Source organism: Protopterus annectens, chromosome 10.part0 (genome assembly GCF_019279795.1).
Source record: "Protopterus annectens isolate FY-2018-M chromosome 10.part0, PAN1.0, whole genome shotgun sequence".
In the NCBI taxonomy this organism is placed as follows: Eukaryota; Metazoa; Chordata; order Ceratodontiformes; family Protopteridae; genus Protopterus; species Protopterus annectens.
In genome coordinates, this window is record NC_056744.1 from 337,675,598 (window position 1) to 337,695,919 (window position 20,322).

The 20,322-nt window shown below is 40.7% G+C and overlaps 1 protein-coding gene across 2 annotated transcripts in view; it reads right to left on the minus strand.

The window, feature by feature from the left end:
• Window positions 1–20,322, minus strand: part of DARS2 (aspartyl-tRNA synthetase 2, mitochondrial) — a 1,354,455-nt gene that overhangs the window by 1,289,427 nt on the left and 44,706 nt on the right. For both annotated transcript variants that reach the window (XM_044085228.1, XM_044085227.1), the window contains one exon: window positions 13,014–13,080. In XM_044085228.1, coding sequence (XP_043941163.1) covers window positions 13,014–13,080 — 67 coding nt within the window. The remainder of the gene's footprint in view (window positions 1–13,013; window positions 13,081–20,322) is intronic.

A 20,322-nucleotide genomic window follows, 5' to 3' on the forward strand; every position in this document is an offset into this window, starting at 1 on the left:
AGGAATTGTTATGGCTAGGCTTGTACAGGCCCTAGGGCCGATAGCCTAGTACCAACCTATGAACTAGACCATGCATCATTACCAACACAATTGCAAATCCAAGAAATGAAACAAGGGGAGAAACACGGACACTTCCTCACATATCCATTAAATATAAAAAAATAAAAAACGTAGAAAAATTCTGACTTATTAGGGAGATCAATAAACAAGAAGGGACATGGAGTGAATGCATAGGAACAACTGAAAAAAGGAGTTTAAATTTAGGAGACACCATTTCTGTAAAGATATGTAGGTGGTGAGCCATAGGAAATGTTTAGAAAGGCTGCAAAGATAAGAGAACTACAAAGTTAGAAAAATGCAGTGTCCCAACAAGTTTAGCAAAATATTTGGAAAAGAAAGCTACTTTTGGACCACAGTAAAAATGCAGAAAGTTACTGGTCCAAACATTAAGGCAACAAAAGGTAGAAAGGTGTATCTCAAAACTAAGGGAATCAGCAACAAGAGCAAAGATAATAAAGAATCTACAGCTGTTCAGGGAATCTTATGAGACTGTTTGTAGGGAAAAAGAGAAAAGAAATGAAAAAAAAAGAAAGAAAAAAATTAGAGGAGTTTATGGGGGAAATTAACTTCTTAGTGCTGAAGAGAAGATAAGCAGAAAAGATAATGGCTCCCACAGAAATGGAAGAACTGAAACACCAAATACAAAAAAAAAGAAAGAAAAACAAAACAGTAAACTGGTTAATTTCCAGGGGGAGACAGTACCCCAAATGAATTTTGCTAACTGGGTGAGCAAAACATGGTAAAAATCCTAGTACACTTTAGTTAATAGGTTAATGAACTGAGGACAGACACCTGAATATTAAAAAAAATGTGATGGTAAATATTATTCCAGAAGAGGGAAATGATTTAACACATACTCCATCCTACAGGCCAATATCAATATTAAACCATGACTACAAGTAATTTATGGGAATGCTAGTAAGAACTGTCAAAATTACTACACAACCACTGTGGCTTTATAGAAGGCAGACAGTTATTTGACAGCATATCCACAAAAATGAAGATTCAGCAGGACTCAGAAGAGATGGCTGGAGTGTTGCTATTCAGCCTGGATGCACAGAATGTGTCCGACTGTGTCAGGAACAGCTGGAAAAAAATCTTGATGTTTGAGTTTCCACATAAGCTAATTCACATAGTTCCAAAACTGCATCAGGGATCAGCTGAAAGAATAAACATTGGAGGAATAGTGTTAGATAAGTTGAGATTACAAAGGGGAACAAGGCAGGGGTGTCAGAAATCTTTGTTTTATTTGCCTTATACTTGGAGCACTTGGCTACAAGAATTAGAAACATGCAAATTCATGGGTATGAATGGCCTAATGGGCAAAAAAAAAACAGCATTATTTTTTAGCAGAAATAACACAAGATGCAACACTTATGTGGCAAGACAAACCATGCAGGCTAGGAGTTAAACACATAATATCAATGAAATTAAGCTACCCCCCACTGCTACCAATGCCTACACTTCTAACAAGCTCTCTGCAGAGTCACAGAGCCCAAAATATAAAATTCAATTAATATTCTGTGAAAAAAATAAAATAAAATGAAGTACTATATGAAAAAGTGCAGATAAAAGTGTACTTAAATTTCCTTACAAGTCCAATTGATTGCAGGTAGATCTTAGCCAGCCAAAGCTCAATGTTACATTAACTTTAAATAACCCAGAGGAATATACATCCAAACTACTGAAGTATTAACGGAATTTCAAAAACTCATAACAAAAAATTAAAGCTATCCTGGTTAACTATAACCTACGCATTATGGGGACATGACAAAATAACTTATCTAGGAGTTTGGTAAAAAATATATAGGAATTAGGTTAAAGAAAAATATAAACTAAAAAAAAAAAAAAAAAAAAAAACAAACATAAAATGCATAACTGTATCCTATGGGAAGTCATCTATCGCAGGGAACTGCTACATTGACGATACACCCCTAAGAGTTGACCCAGTTACAAATTTGGGAATTTATGTGGACAGTGCCCCAACTTTTGACCATGTGTCTACTGTTTAAGAAAGTCCTTCTACACTGCACAGCTAATAAACAAAGAAACTGTATTTAGTTTTAAGGATGTCACTGTCCCCCTTTACTCCGCACTCATTACTTGTCACTGAATATAATGCCCCCTTTGGCATGTATCTATCCAGACACATGCAGCAACTGGAACATCCACACAGATACCCTACAAAAATGATACAAGGCTGGAGCATGTCCTACATGGACTGACTGACGGTCCTGATATCGTAATCTGTATCCTACAGACTGCTAAGAGATGACCTGTGTCTGGCATACAAGGCATCCTCCGACTCATTAATGATTGACTTACTGCACATCAGCAAGTCAGATGGCAGCAGGAATACTTGATCTAGAGATCTAAACCTCTTCTGCAGCATCAAGAGAACACTTTGGAGAGACAAGTACATCTTGCAGAGGATACTGCTGCTTTGGAACGGACTCCCCATCCACATAAAACTAAGTTTGTTCCTGTCTGTTTTCAAGCAAAACTTAAATTTATGAATGGGAAACAGAAAATTTACCCCAGGACTTCTCCTGTACTACTAATGGACATGGGGAGCTCCTAAATGCTTTATCCCATGCATGGGACCCTCAAATTATGTATTGCATGATCCCAGTTATTCTAATTAGAGGTAATATACAATTATCGACCATGGTAAGGAAAATCTGAAACTAAATGGGATAGGTTATTTTAAGCACAAAAAGTGAAATTATGAATCTAATGTAGCAGCAAAGGAGACAAGGGAAGAGGTAAAGTGTAAGGCAACTACGGATGACATTAAGGACGGAAATACACAATCTTATATGGGAAGCAAAACATATTAAGGTCAAAGTGAGAGAAAACCGTCATGAGTACAGCTGTACAGGTGGGTGGTATAGGTTTACATGACACATGAATGTATTACAAAGCCACACAAATAAGACCAACCCATTTTGAGAGGTACAGGGAATGGGAAAGAGGATATGCTAGCACAGCTTAATCTTCAAATAGATACTGGCAGGCTGACATTAATGACTCAGCTTGAGAAAGAAAATCGAAAACTGTCTTCACTTTACTTTTTAAGACTAGCTAGAAAGCTTCTAGGTTAAAATAAAAACAAAAACTAAAAGCACGGAAAAGGAGATACACTCTCAATAGGAATAGTGAAGCCCACCAAAGAAGGAGGGGAGTAAAAACAAATCGGAAAAGGTGATAAAAGGTTTTGGAGAACAGATCAGCGAGGAAAGATAATTAAACTGGAACAAGCAAAAGAGTAATTTAATCATCAGCAAAATGATTTCTTACTACACTAAGGCTTACCAGGACAGTTAAAGAGAAAATGGCTAGCGGATGGGACTTAGATACTTTGGAGCTAGTAAAATGTACGGTGCAACCAAGAACAAAGGGAATAAGTACTAAGACGATAATAAGCAGGTCTACAAAGTGTTATAGGAAAATATACAAGTTTATCTGAAAAGATGAAAGTACGTTTGGAAAAGAGAAGCGACAGAGAAGGTGCTCCTTCAACTGAACCAGTGTTATTTGAGATGTACGGAAAACGAAACAGGTGTTTGCAAGCACATTTTTGGTCTTACTCAAAATTAGACAGTTTTAAGCATCAGATAAAAGATATGCTAAATTAAACATTTCACGAGTGAGTTAAATTAGGATAAGGGAACTAATTCGATTAAGCTGGCTTTGGGTCTTAGAGGAATCACTAAGCCTTTGTTTCATCTATTGCTACCCACAGCAAAAATAAATAAAAAACAACTAAAAAATGGAAAACTAGACTATAGCCAACACGTTAAGAGTCAATCAATACGACAGAGGATAGAACAAAATGAAAAGGGGACCACTTAAACAAATGTGGAGAGGATTTAAATAGAGAAGTGAAACTGAAATGAGAATATTATAAAGAAAATGCGAGGCCTTGGCTGACAGGCAAAACAACATACATGTATGAAAAAAATGTAAAAGTCTGATGAACTTTATGTGAAGGGTATATGTAAACAACAGTTAAGTACAACCTATTCATAGAAGTTAGATTGGCAATTCCTATACTGTTTTATTTATATTCGTTTTCCTTGAAAGTTTTTGAAATCTTGAAAACTAAAAAAGGGAAAATGGTTGTAACAGGATACATCAAAGGACCAAACCAAAGGAAGTGGAGAAACATAGCTCTGATACAGGTTGCAGTGATGTCCAGACTTCATTAGAAGCTTCCAATGCAGTAATGCACAGATTCTGTAAAGCGGTAATGAGCACAGAGGTGAGACCGCCAGTAAAGGCCAGTGCCCATGTTAGCACCCAGTATGTGGAGCCAGTAAAAGGGAGAAGCATGAAGACAAAGATTTAGGACTGCAGAACAAGTGCCTTTCAAGATGTGTGGAAATGGACACAAGAGAATGAAAGGGAGATGAAGAGAAGCCAAAAAGAAGTGGTCCCATATTAAAACAACAATGTTAAAACAAAGAACAGAGGAAAAACAGGCTTTCCTGCAACGATACATTTATAATTAAAAACTATACAAGAAGAAGCCTGGTCTGTGGTACAGAGGGGTGAAGCATCGACTATGATGCAATTACCAGCTGTGGCACTGGAAGTACCAGGCGGACAGGGGACGAGTGAAGTGGCATAGCCCGCTTACTTCCCTCTGAAGGAAGGGGGGGGTTGCACACACGGGGGGACACACACAGGATCATAGGAAGTTACTAGGCTATTGGCCCTGAGGTCCTTACAAGCCTAGCCATCAAGTCAGCACCCTATGCCACTGTCCAGCAGGGAAACGGGTGGAATCCCAGGGTGTATTTTCTGTCCCCATCCAGTTATCCAGGTTGCACTTAAAAAAGTTTAATGAGGTACTCTGCTTTACGTGGAGAGGGAGTCTACTCCACAAAAGGGCACGTCTCTGGGACACTAACCTGCCCACCAATGAGTCCTACTGACGTCACAGACCAAAATAAAGTTGCTAGTGCCAGTTACTCGAGTGGAGCTTGACTTGTGCAAATGCAGCAGTCCCATCAGGGCAGGGTCTGAGATTGCTTTGCATGCTTGATAGAGGTCACCCCTGAGGAGTCTGTAGGAGACTGAGTAAAAGAACAGGGCTTATAGCCTATCTTTGTAGGGTAGATGTTTGAAGTCCTGGATTCTCCGGGTGAGGAACCTCTGTGGTCTCTCCAAATACTGCATGTGCTTTGTGATTTAAATGCCGAAAGGGGCACTGTACTCAATAATGGGTCTTATAAGGGAAGAATACAGGGATGTTATGACCACTTTGTCCCTGGATGAGATACCCTTACTAATGACCATTGATGACTTACTAATGACTTCAGACCAGTGACAAGTGGAGTACCACAGGGTACAGTCCTGGATCCTCTCCTGTTTGGTGTCTACTTCTCTGAAGTACAGGCTAACACAGAAGGTCTTTGAAGTTCGCAGATGATGCAAACTAGGAGCCATAAATCAAAACTCCTAACGATGTGGACATCCTAAAAAAGTGCCTCACTGAGACAAATGCCTGGTGTCAAAGCCATGGCCTCAAGCTCAATGCCAAAAAGTGCATTGTCATTCCCTTTGGTAAAAACTCTGTACCCATGAACTACAACATAGGTGGTAGTACACTAAAGAGCGAAAGTGTGATAAGAGACCTTGGGACACAGGTGGACAGTAGTCTCTCCTTTGATAATCACATTGCCACAGTAGTCAGGAAATCCTTCTATGTGGCACACCTCATCACAAAAGGTTTCTCATCCAGAAAAAAGAGGTCACTGTTCCCCTCTACTCATCACTCATTAGACCCATTATAGAGTACAAAGGCCCTTTTGGTATGTACCTCACAAGACATCTACAACAACTGGAAAGGCCGCAGAAATACCTCACAAAGAGGATTACCAGCCTCAAACAGATGCCCTACGCAGACCGTCTCAAAAAACTCCAGCTTTACTCCGTCGCATATCGTCTACTCAGAGGTGATCTCTGCCTAACATACAAAGCTATGTCAAACCCAGAGCTATTGGACATGCTCCACTTAAAGAAATCCCAGTCCCTCCGAGCTACATGCTCTAGGGACCTAAACCTTGTCACCACAATAAACAGAACATGCTGGAGGGATAGATTCCTGTCCCAGAGACTTCCCACACTCTGGAATAAACTACCCATCTATATCAAACAAAGCTCCTCATTAACACTCAAGAAAAATCTTGATGATTGGATGGGAAATAGGAAATTCACCCTGGGGATCACCTCTGTGGCTCTGCTCGTCAGTGGCACAGGAAAATAATTTTCTTGGGTGGTAAAAGTCAGGGTACCTTTTTGGCTGGGCTTGTATAGGCCCCAGGGCCGATAGCCTAGTACTTACCTATGAACCTAGGAGGTGGGCTATGTAGAAGGCTTTCTGTACAACGGAGGCAATATGGTGGTCAAAAGTCAGTTTGCGATCAACCTGGGTTCCCAAGTCCCTCATGACTGATTGCATGCTTACTGCCTTATTATCGATATGATAATTTGTGGGGACGTCACTCTCCTCAAAAGGGATGATGATGCATTTTTTGGCATTTAGTTTGAGGCCATGTTTCTGGCACCAGTCATTTGTTTGGGTGAGACTCTCTTGGAGGATGTCCACATCACTAGGGGAATTGATGACAGCACCCAGCTTGCAGTCATCTGCAAACTTGATCAGCCATAGCCCACTAGATTTGGCCTGCATCTCCAAGAAGTACATCTTAAATAGCAGAGGCCCCAAGACAGATCTCTGGGGTGCACTGCTTGTTATGGGTCTACTACTTGAAGTGGCTTCTCCTATTTTGACTACGTGGGTTCCATCAGTGAGCCAGTTTGCTACCCATCTGGTAACATAGTTGAGAGGAGAGTTTATCTATTATACCCGAGTGGGGAAAAGTATCAAAGGCTTTGGCCAGGTCAAGGTAGGTGGTGTTCACTGGCTTCCCATCATCTATGGTCTTAGTGACCGTCTCAAAGAAGTTGAACAAATTTAACAAGCATGCCCTCCCCTTGACAAAACCAAACTGTGTGGGATCAAGTGTCTGGAGGTTGCCAATGTCCTTGTTAATGAGGTCCATGATAATCCGCTCCATGGCCATGCAGATCAGGCTAGTTAGGCTGCTGGGTCTAGAATTTCCTGGACTGGTGAATGCTCCACCTTTGTGCAAAGGGATGACAGTAGCCGTCCTCCACTCAGCTGGGATGAAGGCAATACTCAGGCTTTGGTTGAATAGGGAGCTTAATGGTGTTGCAAGTTCCTGTCTGAGTTCATGCAGAATGCAGCCTGAGATGTTATCAGACCTCATGGAGGCTGTATTTTCTGCCTTAGAGAGGGCAGTGATGACTTGCTTTCCCTAGAGATAAATGGAGGGGGGCAGGTATTGGGGATGTCCTGTTTTACTGATGGGGGGGAGTGAAATTTTTACAGAACTTGTTTTCCAGTAGGTTGGCTATATCTACAGCGTGTGTGTGTATGTGGTGCCCTTGATCACCAGCTCTGAGCAGATCTGGGTGCTTCCCTTCAGACTTCAGGCATATGTGAAGAAGGTCTTATGACCGTCTTTAGTACATGTGGCCAGTCTGGACTCGAAGTTTGCTTTGGAGGATTTCACTAGTGCTCTTATTTGCTTGTTCAGGATAAGGACAGATTGCTTCCAATTAGGCACCTTCTCCTTCTTGGTCCTGGACAGCAATTTTCTTCCTTTTATTAGAGTTTATTTATTGCAGATGTCCACCAGCTGGGTTTACTTTTCCTTGAGGAGGATGATTTCGTCCTGTCTGGCATTCCTGATTCCGTGCAGCTATATAAAATGCTCATATAGTACTTTGGTGTAGGTTTGGCATATGTGCCAGTTCCTATGGAGGGGGAGGGTGCTGTGAAGCTATTTATACCTTCCCTCAGGAGGCTGTAATCAGCTTTGGAGAAGTTTTTTTGTTTGACCCTAGCTGGGGGGAGGGGGGATGGTGACTCCAAAAGCGACTGCTTTCTGGTCGGATCTTACCAGGGATGATGACACTGTAGGGATGCTGCAGTGATTACTCATGTTGGTTAATACCAAGTCCAACATATTTTCATCTCTTGTGGGGGTGTCAACCAATTGGTCCAAGGCATTTGCATTGATGAAATCAAGGAATCTCTGAGCATTTGTGTTTTGGCATGAGTATTTCTTCCAATCTCTGGTTGGATAGTTAAAGTCACCCAGGATCAGGACAAAGGGTTGAATCTTGATATATTCAAATAGGTCCAAAGAGGTAGAGTGGGCATCTTGAGTTAGAGTTGGAGGCCTATAGCCAACTATGATTTGAATAGGGGTCTTGTCAATTAACTGCACCTGGAATGTTTCCTGTGCATCATACTGTTTGACCAGCCTAGAGGTGTGTATGTCTTTTATATATAGTGCAACTCCACCTTCTTTTGTTTTGCTGTCCATGGTTTCGGGTCTGAAGGAATGATAGGATGAGTAACCTGGTATGGCTGGGTTGCTCTCCACAGCGTTGAACCAGGTTTCTGGGACTGCACAAATGTCAGCTTCTTCCAGGGTTAAGAATGCTTGCAATGAGTGTAGTTTAATGTTTAGACTCCTAGCATTTAGCAGCATAACCTTTAATTTACGTTTTGATGAAATTTTCATGTTGGTAGTTTTGACCTCATGGCATCGCCTAAAAAAGGCACTATGGGGGAGTCAAGAGCCTTTGCCAGGAGCCTGATGCATGCCATCTCTGGCAAAGCATCGTGGTTTGTCAGTCATGCCATCCCAAGCTGTCAGGTACTGGATGCCCTTGGAATGACACCAGAAACTAAGCCAATTATTAAAGTCAATCATTTTCTGTTTGTAATGAGGCATCATTCTGGGCGATGGTAGAATGCTGCTTAAGGCTAGAAACGTACCTGCCTGGGACAAATACTCAGCGAGCTTGATCATGTCTCTCTTGATACAGTGCAGGGAGATATATGTCTCAAGTCATTCACTCCAACATGGACTACGACAGAGTCCCTGTTGAGAGACTTAAGTGCATTGGTTATATGGCAGATTCTGGCACCTTACAAACAACTAATAGTGACTTTCTCCTTATCCAGCCTAGTGAGGGGCACATTTGTGCATCTCACATAAGAGTCTCCTATGACTAATACGTTGGGTTTATGTTTAGGCCGCAGTGGCTGTCAGACACAGGTGTGTGGACTATGTGTGGTGTGGTGGGCCATGGAGTTCGTGTGTGTTTATGCCTCAGAGGTCTCTTTTGTTTGGGTATGCTTTTGGTGAGGACCTCTGCATATGTGGGGGTGTGTTGTGTAGGTGTGGGTGATGTTTGAGGTGTGGTGTTCATGTTGCCAACCTTCTCTGTGTCAGATATACTGGTTTGTGGGGGAGAGAGCAATGACACTATGTGCTTGATGTAACTGCATCCTTCACAAATTGTGTTCCTAGGTGGTAGTAGTAGAGGGATGTCCATGTACAAGAGGCAGTTGCTACACTGTCTCAGGATGCCCATATCAACCAGACTGGCACAATGGAATGGGATGATTTCTTCAGTGGAAGTAAGGAAAACCACCTCCATCATGTTGTTAGATGCCCTGGATCCCATGTTGGAAATACAGGTGCCCATGTACTCATTCAGCTAATTTCCAAAGTGAGACCAAAGGGCCGAGTTTAACTGAGATGGGACGTTTACTCCATAGATGTGAAAGTGCTGGAGATGTGACGTTTTCTGGAAAGGTTGATCATTATTACAGAGGCTGACAATCCTCATGTAGTAATGTCACTGGGTATGAAGTTTTCTGGAAAGGTTGATAATTATTACAGAGGCTGACAATCCTCATGTAGTAATGTCACTGGGTATGAAGTTTTCTGGAAAGGTTGATAATTATTACAGAGGCTGACAATCCTCATGTAGTAATGTCACTGGGTGTGAAGTTTTCTGGAAAGGTTTATAATTATTAGAGAGGCTGACAATCCTCATGTAGTAATGTCACTGGGTGTGAAGTTTTCTGGAAAGGTTGATAACTATTACAGAGGCTGACAATCCTCATGTAGTAATGTCACTGGGTATGAAGTTTTCTGGAAAGGTTGATAATTACTACAGAGGCTGACGATCCTCATGTAGTAATGTCACTGGGTATGAAGTTTTCTGGAAAGGTTGATAATTATTACAGAGGCTGACGATCCTCATGTAGTAATGTCACTGGGTATGAAGTTTTCTGGAAAGGTTGATAATTATTACAGAGGCTGACGATCCTCATTTAGTAATGTCACTGGGTATGAAGTTTTCTGGAAAAGTTGATAATTATTACAGAGGCTGACAATCCTCATGTAGTAATGTCACTGGGTGTGAAGTTTTCTGGAAAGGTTGATAATTATTACTGAGGCTGACACTCCTCATGTAGTAATGTCACCTGGTGTGAAGTTTTCTGGAAAGGCTGATAATTATTACAGAGGCTGACAATCCTCATGTAGTAATGTCACTGGGTGTGAAGTTTTCTGGAAAGGTTGATAATTATTACAGAGGCTGACAATCCTCATGGAGTAATGTCACTGGGTGTGAAGTTTTCTGGAAAGGCCTCATGTAGTAATGTCACTGGGTATGAAGTTTTCTGGAAAGGCTGATAATTATTACAGAGGCTAACAATCCTCATGCAGTAATGTCACTGGGTGTGAAGTTTTCTGGAAAGGTTGATAATTATTACAGAGGCTGACAATCCTCATGTAGTAATGTCACTGGGTATGAAGTTTTCTGGAAAGGTTGATAATTATTATAGAGGCTGACAATCCTCATGTAGTAATGTCACTGGGTATGAAGTTTTCTGGAAAGGCTGATCGTTATTACAGAGGCTGACAATCCTCATGTAGTAATGTCACTGGGTGTGAAGTTTTCTGGAAAGGCTGATAATTATTACAGAGGCTGACAATCCTCATGTAGTAATGTCACTGGGTATGAAGTTTTCTGGAAAGGCCAATAATTATTACAGAGGCTGACAATCCTCATGTAGTAATGTCACTGGGTGTGAAGTTTTCTGGAAAGGTTGATAACTATTACAGAGGCTGACAATCCTCATGTAGTAATGTCACTGGGTATGAAGTTTTCTGGAAAGGTTGATAATTACTACAGAGGCTGACGATCCTCATGTAGTAATGTCACTGGGTATGAAGTTTTCTGGAAAGGTTGATAATTATTACAGAGGCTGACGATCCTCATGTAGTAATGTCACTGGGTATGAAGTTTTCTGGAAAGGTTGATAATTATTACAGAGGCTGACGATCCTCATTTAGTAATGTCACTGGGTATGAAGTTTTCTGGAAAAGTTGATAATTATTACAGAGGCTGACAATCCTCATGTAGTAATGTCACTGGGTGTGAAGTTTTCTGGAAAGGTTGATAATTATTACAGAGGGTGACAATCCTCATGTAGTAAATGTACTGGGTATGAAGTTTTCTGGAAAGGTTGATAATTATTACAGAGGCTGACGGTCCTCATGTAGTAATGTCACTGGGTGTGAAGTTTTCTGGAAAGGTTGATAATTATTACAGAGGCTGACAATCCTCATATAGTAATGTCACTGGGTGTGAAGTTTTCTGGAAAGGTTGATAATTATTACAGAGGCTGACAATCCTCATGGAGTAATGTCACTGGGTGTGAAGTTTTCTGGAAAGGCCCCATGTAGTAATGTCACTGGGTATGAAGTTTTCTGGAAAGGCTGATAATTATTACAGAGGCTGACAATCCTCATGTAGTAATGTCACTGGGTGTGAAGTTTTCTGGAAAGGTTGATAATTCTTACAGAGGCTGACAATCCTCATGTAGTAATGTCACTGGGTGTGAAGTTTTCTGGAAAGGTTGATAATTCTTACAGAGGCTGACAATCCTCATGTAGTAATGTCACTGGGTGTGAAGATTTCTGGAAAGGTTGATCATTCTTACAGAGGCTGACAATCCTCATGTAGTAATGTCACTGGGTGTGAAGTTTTCTGGAAAGGTTGATAATTCTTACAGAGGCTGACAATCCTCATGTAGTAATGTCACTGGGTATGAAGTTTTCTGGAAAGGTTGATAATTCTTACAGAGGCTGACAATCCTCATGTAGTAATGTCACTGGGTATGAAGTTTTCTGGAAAGGTTGATAATTCTTACAGAGGCTGACAATCCTCATGCAGTAATGTCACTGGGTGTGAAGTTTTCTGGAAAGGTTGATAATTCTTACAGAGGCTGACAATCCTCATGTAGTAATGTCACTGGGTGTGAAGTTTTCTGGAAAGGTTGATAATTCTTACAGAGGCTGACAATCCTCATGTAGTAATGTCACTGGGTGTGAAGTTTTCTGGAAAGGTTGATAATTCTTACAGAGGCTGACAATCCTCATGTAGTAATGTCACTGGGTATGAAGTTTTCTGGAAAGGTTGATAATTATTACACAGGCTGACAATCCTCATGTATTAATGTCACTGGGAGGCATTCTACACAGAGGGTTTAAAAGCAATATGGTTAAAAAGTTTTAAATTGTATGCGAATCTTTAATGTTTTGAATGCCAAGCAGACGACTCTTCCAAGAAAGCAGTAAGATACAAAGAGAAAGTTGCTGTAGTGTTTGCCTTTATGCACACTGCGTGAAAAATAAAGAAAACTGGTAAACCAATTTAAACTGAAATTAAAGTATTAAAAGTAAGGCAAATCACAAAACATTTTTTAAAATTCCATTAAAAAATGAAAACTAAACTAAAGACAATGTTGCTCCTCTCATGACTGGTTAGTTTAAAGGAACAATTAAAATCTAAGGCAAACATATGCGACTATACCAAATAGCAAAGTTTAACATCTAAGGATGCCAGCCGTAGTTTGTAAGGATTCTTCAAATAACACACTGACTCAGCATAAAAGAAGACTTGCAAACTAAATAAAAGTAGCTAAAAAGTTTTCAATAATGTACTCCAGGTATAAAAATTTAATACAGTAAAGTATTCTGTACCTCCTTCTCTGACAGGACCACTTGCGTCAGTCCATGGAAATCTCGCAAGACCACAAAGAGATTATGTCTACAAAAAATAAAATAAAATAAGGAAACAGACTTACAAAAACGTCATTTATTTATAACTTAGTACATACAGTTTCTATGCTAGAGATGCATTTTAAAAAAGAAAAGGGAAGCTAAAATTGGTGTTCACAAACCATGTTCCACTGGTTAAAAGGCCACAGGAAGCCATTTAGTACAAACTAATGACTCGGCTGCAAGAAACGGCAGCGGGAACAACTCATGATCTGCCTTGTTTTCTTATTAAACTAAAAAAGTAAAAATCTTTGAGTTCTCATCAGGAAGGAGCTTTGTCAAAGCAGAACTTGCGGTAGTCATATCTACATTTCATTAACAAACATTCATACGTTCATAGGTATATAATAGCCAATAACTACCAGGTACTTTATAAGTGTAGTCATGCAACGCAACCCAACTGTGTGCCTATGTATCATGGAAATTTATTAGGAGAGGTATATTAGTTGGAAAGTTTTTAGAGGTTATGTGGGGGATATGTTATTTTGGGGTCTATCTGATTACGCTGAAAGCGGAAAACACCGACAATGAAATAACAGACACTGGAAGATCGACAAAGGAGAAGACCGACAGTTGAAAGCCCAACGCTGAGAACACAGACATGATAAGGTGTGTGATAGTGAGGGACGTTAGGGTGTGGGTCAAGTAAGTGTGCGATAGTGATGGACTTTAGGGTTAGGGGCGGATTAAGTGAGTTAGGGTTAGGGTGCAGGTAAGGTAAATGTGCAATAGTGACGGACTTTAGGGTTAGGGGTGGACTAAGTGAGTTAGGGTGCGGGTAAGGTAAGTGTGCGATAGTGACGGACCTTAGGGTTAGGGTTTGGGTTAAGGTTAGTGCATAGATAGTTGTGTATGTAAGGTTTAGTGTAGGTTTGTAAGGTTTTTGGTGTGCTTGTTTTGTGTGTGTGTTTTTCGGATAAGGTCTGTGTTTTGTTGATTGTCGGGATTGTGGTTTGTCGGGCATGTGAAGTTTCGTGATTTTGGACTTTTGGTTTTGTGGTGTCGGTTATTTCGTTGTCGGTGTTTTGGTGTGTCGGTGTTATCAGGTAGACCCGTTATTTTGGTACATTACTATCTGTCTCTGTATATCAGAGATATGGGGCCAGACCCTAGGTTACTATCAACAAATAGTGACATATTATCAAGTACTGGTCCACTCCTATGTTAGCATCAATGTCTATACAGAGAGATTCTGCTGTACTACTTTAGATGATCCTATGATCTTGAAGGAGAGCAGACATGAAGCAGAACAGTGAAACATGGAAATCTGTGACACAGAAATCATGGTCACAGTAAAAAAAAAAAAAAAAAAAAATGGTACAGCAGATCCAGTGCACAGACTATACAGTGCTGGTGGTCCAGATGGGGCTGATAAAATGACATTGGACAATACTTAATGTTTAATTCAGACTAAAGCTAAACTGTGACTAACATATGTCATCTAAACAATAACCCCAAAGTCTGTTTCATGATCAGATGATCCCCTGAATGCAAATTCTCTAGTGGAGAAGTGTGGTAAAACATACTTGAAATGAGCAACAGCCTGGCATCAAATTCTTAACTTCTCCTTGGTTCCCGATGGATTTAAAGATGTACTGCTCATTCCCATTTCTAAAGCTGCCACTGCTTCTCTCCCTTCACAATACAGGCCCGTTTTCTTTAAAATGTTACTAGCTGAGGAGAAAGACATCTATCATGATGCACCAGGAAATGAGCAATTGTTCAAAAGCCTGCTGCCTGAACTGGCATTTTTGGCCAGTATGAGATTCCTCCAAACAGGGTGCAGCAAGATGGAGTTCCTCCTTATCTCCGAGTTACATTAACTCAAGTGGTGACTACAACAGCAGCAAGAATACAAAGGGCACAGAGTCTTCCGTGAAGAACAGTGGTGGATTTGGCTCACCCTTCACAAAAACAACTAAATGGATGAATTATTGCTATGCACCTACAAGGCACAAATGATTGCTGCAAACACTAAATGTGACATTCCAATGTGAAGTCATGTAAGTCTGACATAGTCTTGAAGACAAACTCACTTGCATCACATTACAGCAACAGAAAAGAAAGCCTTCTGATGTAGTCTGTTGTACTTGGGATGAAAACAATCAAAGTTCTACGTTTTTTTTGTTTTTTTTTTCAAGCTGCTGGTGGTGATATTTGTTCTTGAGTTAGCGGTTTTTAGCATTTGAAACACAGAGTTGCTATTTTTAATGTAGTTAAGGACTGCCTTTCACTTTGGGCTCAAGAACTGAAAGGAAAGAAATTCTACAGGTAGTACGGAGTTTGTCAAAGATAACATTTATATGCTATGTTTTACGTATATGTTATACAATAGTATTTCCAAGAAACTTGATAAGTGGTGATAAATTCAGTGTTCACTCAAATAATATGTTCATTACAATGTGGTGGGACTGTGGTTAATTAAATTTCAATCTAAAAGTCCCCTTTGACTCAGTTAGCCCTTAATTTCTGAAAGGGTACTTCCTCACTTTCCCAAAGTCTCTTAACCATACTGCAATATTTACTATTTCACTGTACCTGCTAAAAATCACCTTCAGTCCCATCTCCTATCTGGATGCTGCCAAGTCTACTGATATTTGTTTCAACAAAGGAGACCTTCAGTTTCTAGCCAGGAAAGGATGTTCACGGGGTGTGCGTGCATGTGTGAGCGCATGCTCATACTCCTATGCGTATGAATATATGTGAGTAAAAAAAACAGAGGGAGGGAGAGAGAGAGAATGACGGCATTAAAGCTGTTGTTGGGGCATCAGACGTGCTGGCTTAACTACAGCCATGTATGATGTAAGGACAAGATTTAATGAGAAATTATTAGCTTTCTTCTTTCCTAAGTTAACACAGAACAAGAGAGAGATAGACAGATGTGAGATTTACAACAGAAATCCCAAAACAAGAATCTCAAGATGACACTGAAGGTAGTCACCAACCTGGCATTACTCATGACTGCTAAGAATTTTACTTCCAGCACTTACTCTGTGTGCTGCCTTAATCTCCTTTCATATTCATGTTCCAGTTTTTACAAACTAAGAAAAAGAACATTTTTTTTCCTTTCCTTTGTACACCCTGAGGTGTAAACTATGTATTTAAAGATATGCCTGAATAGTTTCAGTTATTTATTACACGTTTCACACACACACACACACACACACACACACACACACACACACACACACACACACACACACACACTTTGGCTAAACTTACAATGGTGGACATACCTCTTGCATATGAGCCTATGAAGTCATTCATACATTCTGTTTTAACCAACAACTAATCACACGACTTTCCAAGCTTGACTGTTTGCCACATTCCACTCCATGATTCCAGCACTTTTAAGCTCAGCATGATAGAGTAGCTCACCAGAATAAGCTGGTTCCAATCAAGTATGTCATTTGCACCTTCTAACAACCTTAAATGTCACTACGTAGAGCACCAATTCCTTCTAAATGCAACTAGTATGAAAAAACTGAACATAACATGGAATTTGTAGCTTGCAAAGATAAAAAACGGATGTGAATAGTGGGACTGTCATGCGTGACTTACAAAGAGGTATAGAATGCATATCAGGAGCAATATTAGACAACAAATAAAGGTATTGCACATACCAATTTAAGGGTCTGGTATTTACTGGAACTTGCTTATTTACTGATCAACTGCAGAATGTTTCTAAGAATGCTTGTTTCTTTAGTCACTCAAGTAATACTGACTTGTAGAATCAGGATTAAAAAAAAAATCACAAAAGCCAAGAACCTCATAGGTTCACATCTGATTCCTAGGCTAATGATCCCAGAGGCCTTTTTAGGCATAGCTGTGCTTCCCAAATATACCGGACAAGTTTTGGTACCCTAATATTATTTTAAAGGATATATGTAGGCTTGGGCTAGGGTAGTCAAGCATTTACACACTGTTTCTATAGCTGCCTGACCAGAGGTAAATTTCCAATTCCCCATCCACCAGTCAAACATATGTTTGAATTGGGTTAGAGAGGAGTACTGCTTCACATGGATGGGAAGCATATTCCAGAGAAAAATTAGTCTTCGAGACCTGTCCATTCAACAAATCCTATTTATGTTGCAAACAAGGCTTAGCTTCCTAAATCAGCTTATTTATTTAAGTTTGATGACCAGGAAAGTCCACTGGGCCACAAAGATCCAGATTTCAGTGGAGGCCCGGGGAGAAAAGCTTCACAATAATTGCAAGTTACATTTCACGTGTTACAAAAGGACATAGTTCATACAGCTAATTAAACATTTACAAGTAAGCTCCATGATATTTGCAATTGGCTTGTCACAATGTTACAAAAATGAAAAGACATAATTCAATACAGAAATTTCAACATTTACAAAAAGTTAATATTTTTGTTATAAACTCAATTGTAGGTTTAATATTTCAAAATATATAGCTACTAGCCATTAGTAGGTTAGGAAAATATTATGCATGGGGAGGGTAATAGTATATTTGAGATTGGAGAGTATAGTACAACATGTATTAGACAGAAAATTAGTTTTTGGTAGGGGAGGGATTGTTTTTGGTGGGATGAAGTAATAGTAGAGGTAGCTGGATGAGTCAGTGCAAGGGTAATTGAGGTAGTTGGGTAGTTCAAGCTAGTTGAGGGATGAGTTTTTTGAACTAGTTGAAAATTTGGAGATCTTGTGGTAGCAGGATTCAAGTTTGGACCGAAGGCCAAGATGGAGATTGGTGAAAAGAGGGGAGTAGGAAGATGGATGCAAGAGTTTGATGGGTAGAGGGGCTTAGGAAGCAGTTGTGCCTGTAAAGGAGACCTAACTTTTGGTGGGTTTTCTTGACTACGGAGCGGATGTGGGTGTCATATTTTAGTTCTTCATTAATAATGATGCCAAGAAGCTTGGTGTTGGGAAGGATTTCAAGGAGGGTGTTGTTTTGGCTCTGTATGGTGAATATGGATTTGTCAATGGAGTTTTTGGTAGGGGAAAAAAACATTAGTTTGGTTTTATTTGCATTTAGTGCCAGATGGTTATACTGCATCCAGGTTTCTGTTCTGGAGAAGGCTAGTTGGGTTTTTGCTAGGGCTCGGAGGGGGAGAAGGCTGAGCAGATGATTGTTGAGTCATCTGCATATTGGATGATAGATGAGTCTGGGATGGACTGGTGAAAGTTGTTAATGAACAGGTTGAAGAGAAGAGGACCAAGAACAGAACCTTGTGGGACACCTGTGGGTGTGGGAAGGAAGGGGGGAGGTTGAAGTTTTCCTCTGGACAGCTTGCTGGCACTTGGACAGTTAGCTGGAAAACCAGGTGATGGTGGTGGGAGAGAGGTGTAGGATGGAAAGTTGGGATACAAGTAGGGTGTGTGAGATGGTGTCAAAGGCCTTTGACAGAAACAGTGTGGATACAAACTTGCCTGAGTTGAGGTTTACGGTTTCAAGAAAGGAAAGAAGGGCAGTCATGGTGCTATGGCCAGGGCGGAAGCCGTGTTGGGTAGGGGAGAGGAGATTGTTTAGTGTTAGTTGTGCCACAAGTTGTGCTTGTAATGTTTTCTCTAATATTTCACAAAGAGGGGAAAGGATGGCAATAGACCTGAAGTTGGTGGTATCAGTATTTCTGCCACCTTTGTGGAGGGGAGTGATACAAGCATGGCGCCAGATAGAAGAAACATATGATTCCTGTATAGATCTATTTATAAGAATAGAGATGGGACAGGCAATATTGTCTGCAGATAGTTTGAGGAAGGTGGGTGGAAGGTTGTCGGGTGCATTGTGACAGGGTTTGCGTTTGAGAAGTCTTCTTATAGTGGTTGTGGGGATGGACTTGAGGCAGAAGGATATGGAGGAAGGTTGATGATTGGGGGTGGCGGTTGGGGCAGGAGAGGGTGGTGATGGAGGAGGGGGGTGGGAAGGAGGCTGATAGTTTAGCTTTGCAGTCTATGAAGAATGAGTTGAACTGCCTGGCTGTTTCAAGTTTGGAGAGGTTGGGGGTCTGGCCAGGCGTTTCCTTTGTTGCCAGGATGCGGTATGGATGAGATGGAGTCCCAGAATTTTTTGGGATTTGTTGAGTGCAAGGACTGGAGTTTGGAGTAGTGGGCTTTGCGGTCTTTAGTTTTTTTGTGATGTTTCATAGTTACTTATACTCTAGGAGGTGTTAGAGGTTTTATGTTTTTGTTATTGCTTCCACTTTTTGTCCCTTTGGTGCAAGGCTAGTTTAGTATCTTTTGATAACCAAAGGGCAGGGAGTGGTTTTGATGTGTTTGGTTCGAGGGGGGCTTGCAGATTGAGAAGGGTTAGGAATGAGTGGTTAAGTAGGAAACGGCATCATCTAGAGGAAGGGTTTTTAGAGGGGACCAGTCAATATGCTTTAAGCATTCGGAGAAAGTTAGAGTTGAAAGAAAAGAGGTTGTGGGTTTGGATGTAGTGGTGTTGTTTATGCAATGGAGATGGGAGACGGTTGGCGAAGGCTGGTAGGTGATTGCCGAGAGGATCAGGTAATGTTCTGGCTTTGGTGATAAGGTTTGGGTGAGTTGTTAGGATCCAGTCAATGATGGTACCAGAGGTACCACCTTTATTTGGTCTGGCTAGAGATTGTATTAGTTGGGAGATGTTGTACAGGTTGATTGTGTGGAACGGGGCTTCAGAGTTAATAGTATTCCAGTTGATGTTGGTATCACCGAGTATATAGGTTCAATTTTTTATATTAAAGGAGAACCAGGACAGGATATTTTCTAGAGTTTTGATATTATCACAAGGCGGGATATAGAGAGAAGCAATACATATGGACTTGTAGTTTATTTTTAGTAAACCTATTATAATGTCAGTGTTGGCACAGATATTTTACTGGAGTAGGGAGTTATGGTATGGGAGGTGGGATAGATTATTGCTACTCCACCTCCTTTTTTGTGGGTCCGTCATTGCGAATGATTTGGAAACCTGGTGGTAGGATTTTATATAGGTTTTCAGCCAGGTTTCAGAAACCGCGGTAATGTCGGGGTGGTTATGGGAGAGCCAGGCATGGAGGTTAGGGATTTTGTTTTTTAGGCTTTGTCCATTAAGTGTTGTAAGCCGAATGGACTGAGTTTGTGGGTTGGGTGGAGGGTTTGGTGAGACTGATGTTAGAGATGGGTCTGGGGTTGGGATGGATGTCGCTGGCTAGTGAGAGAGATGTGGTGGAGTAGGAGAGGCTGTCTGTTGGGCAAGGGTAGCTTAGGTTGTGTGACAGTAGTTGTTTTCTGGTACCACATTTAAG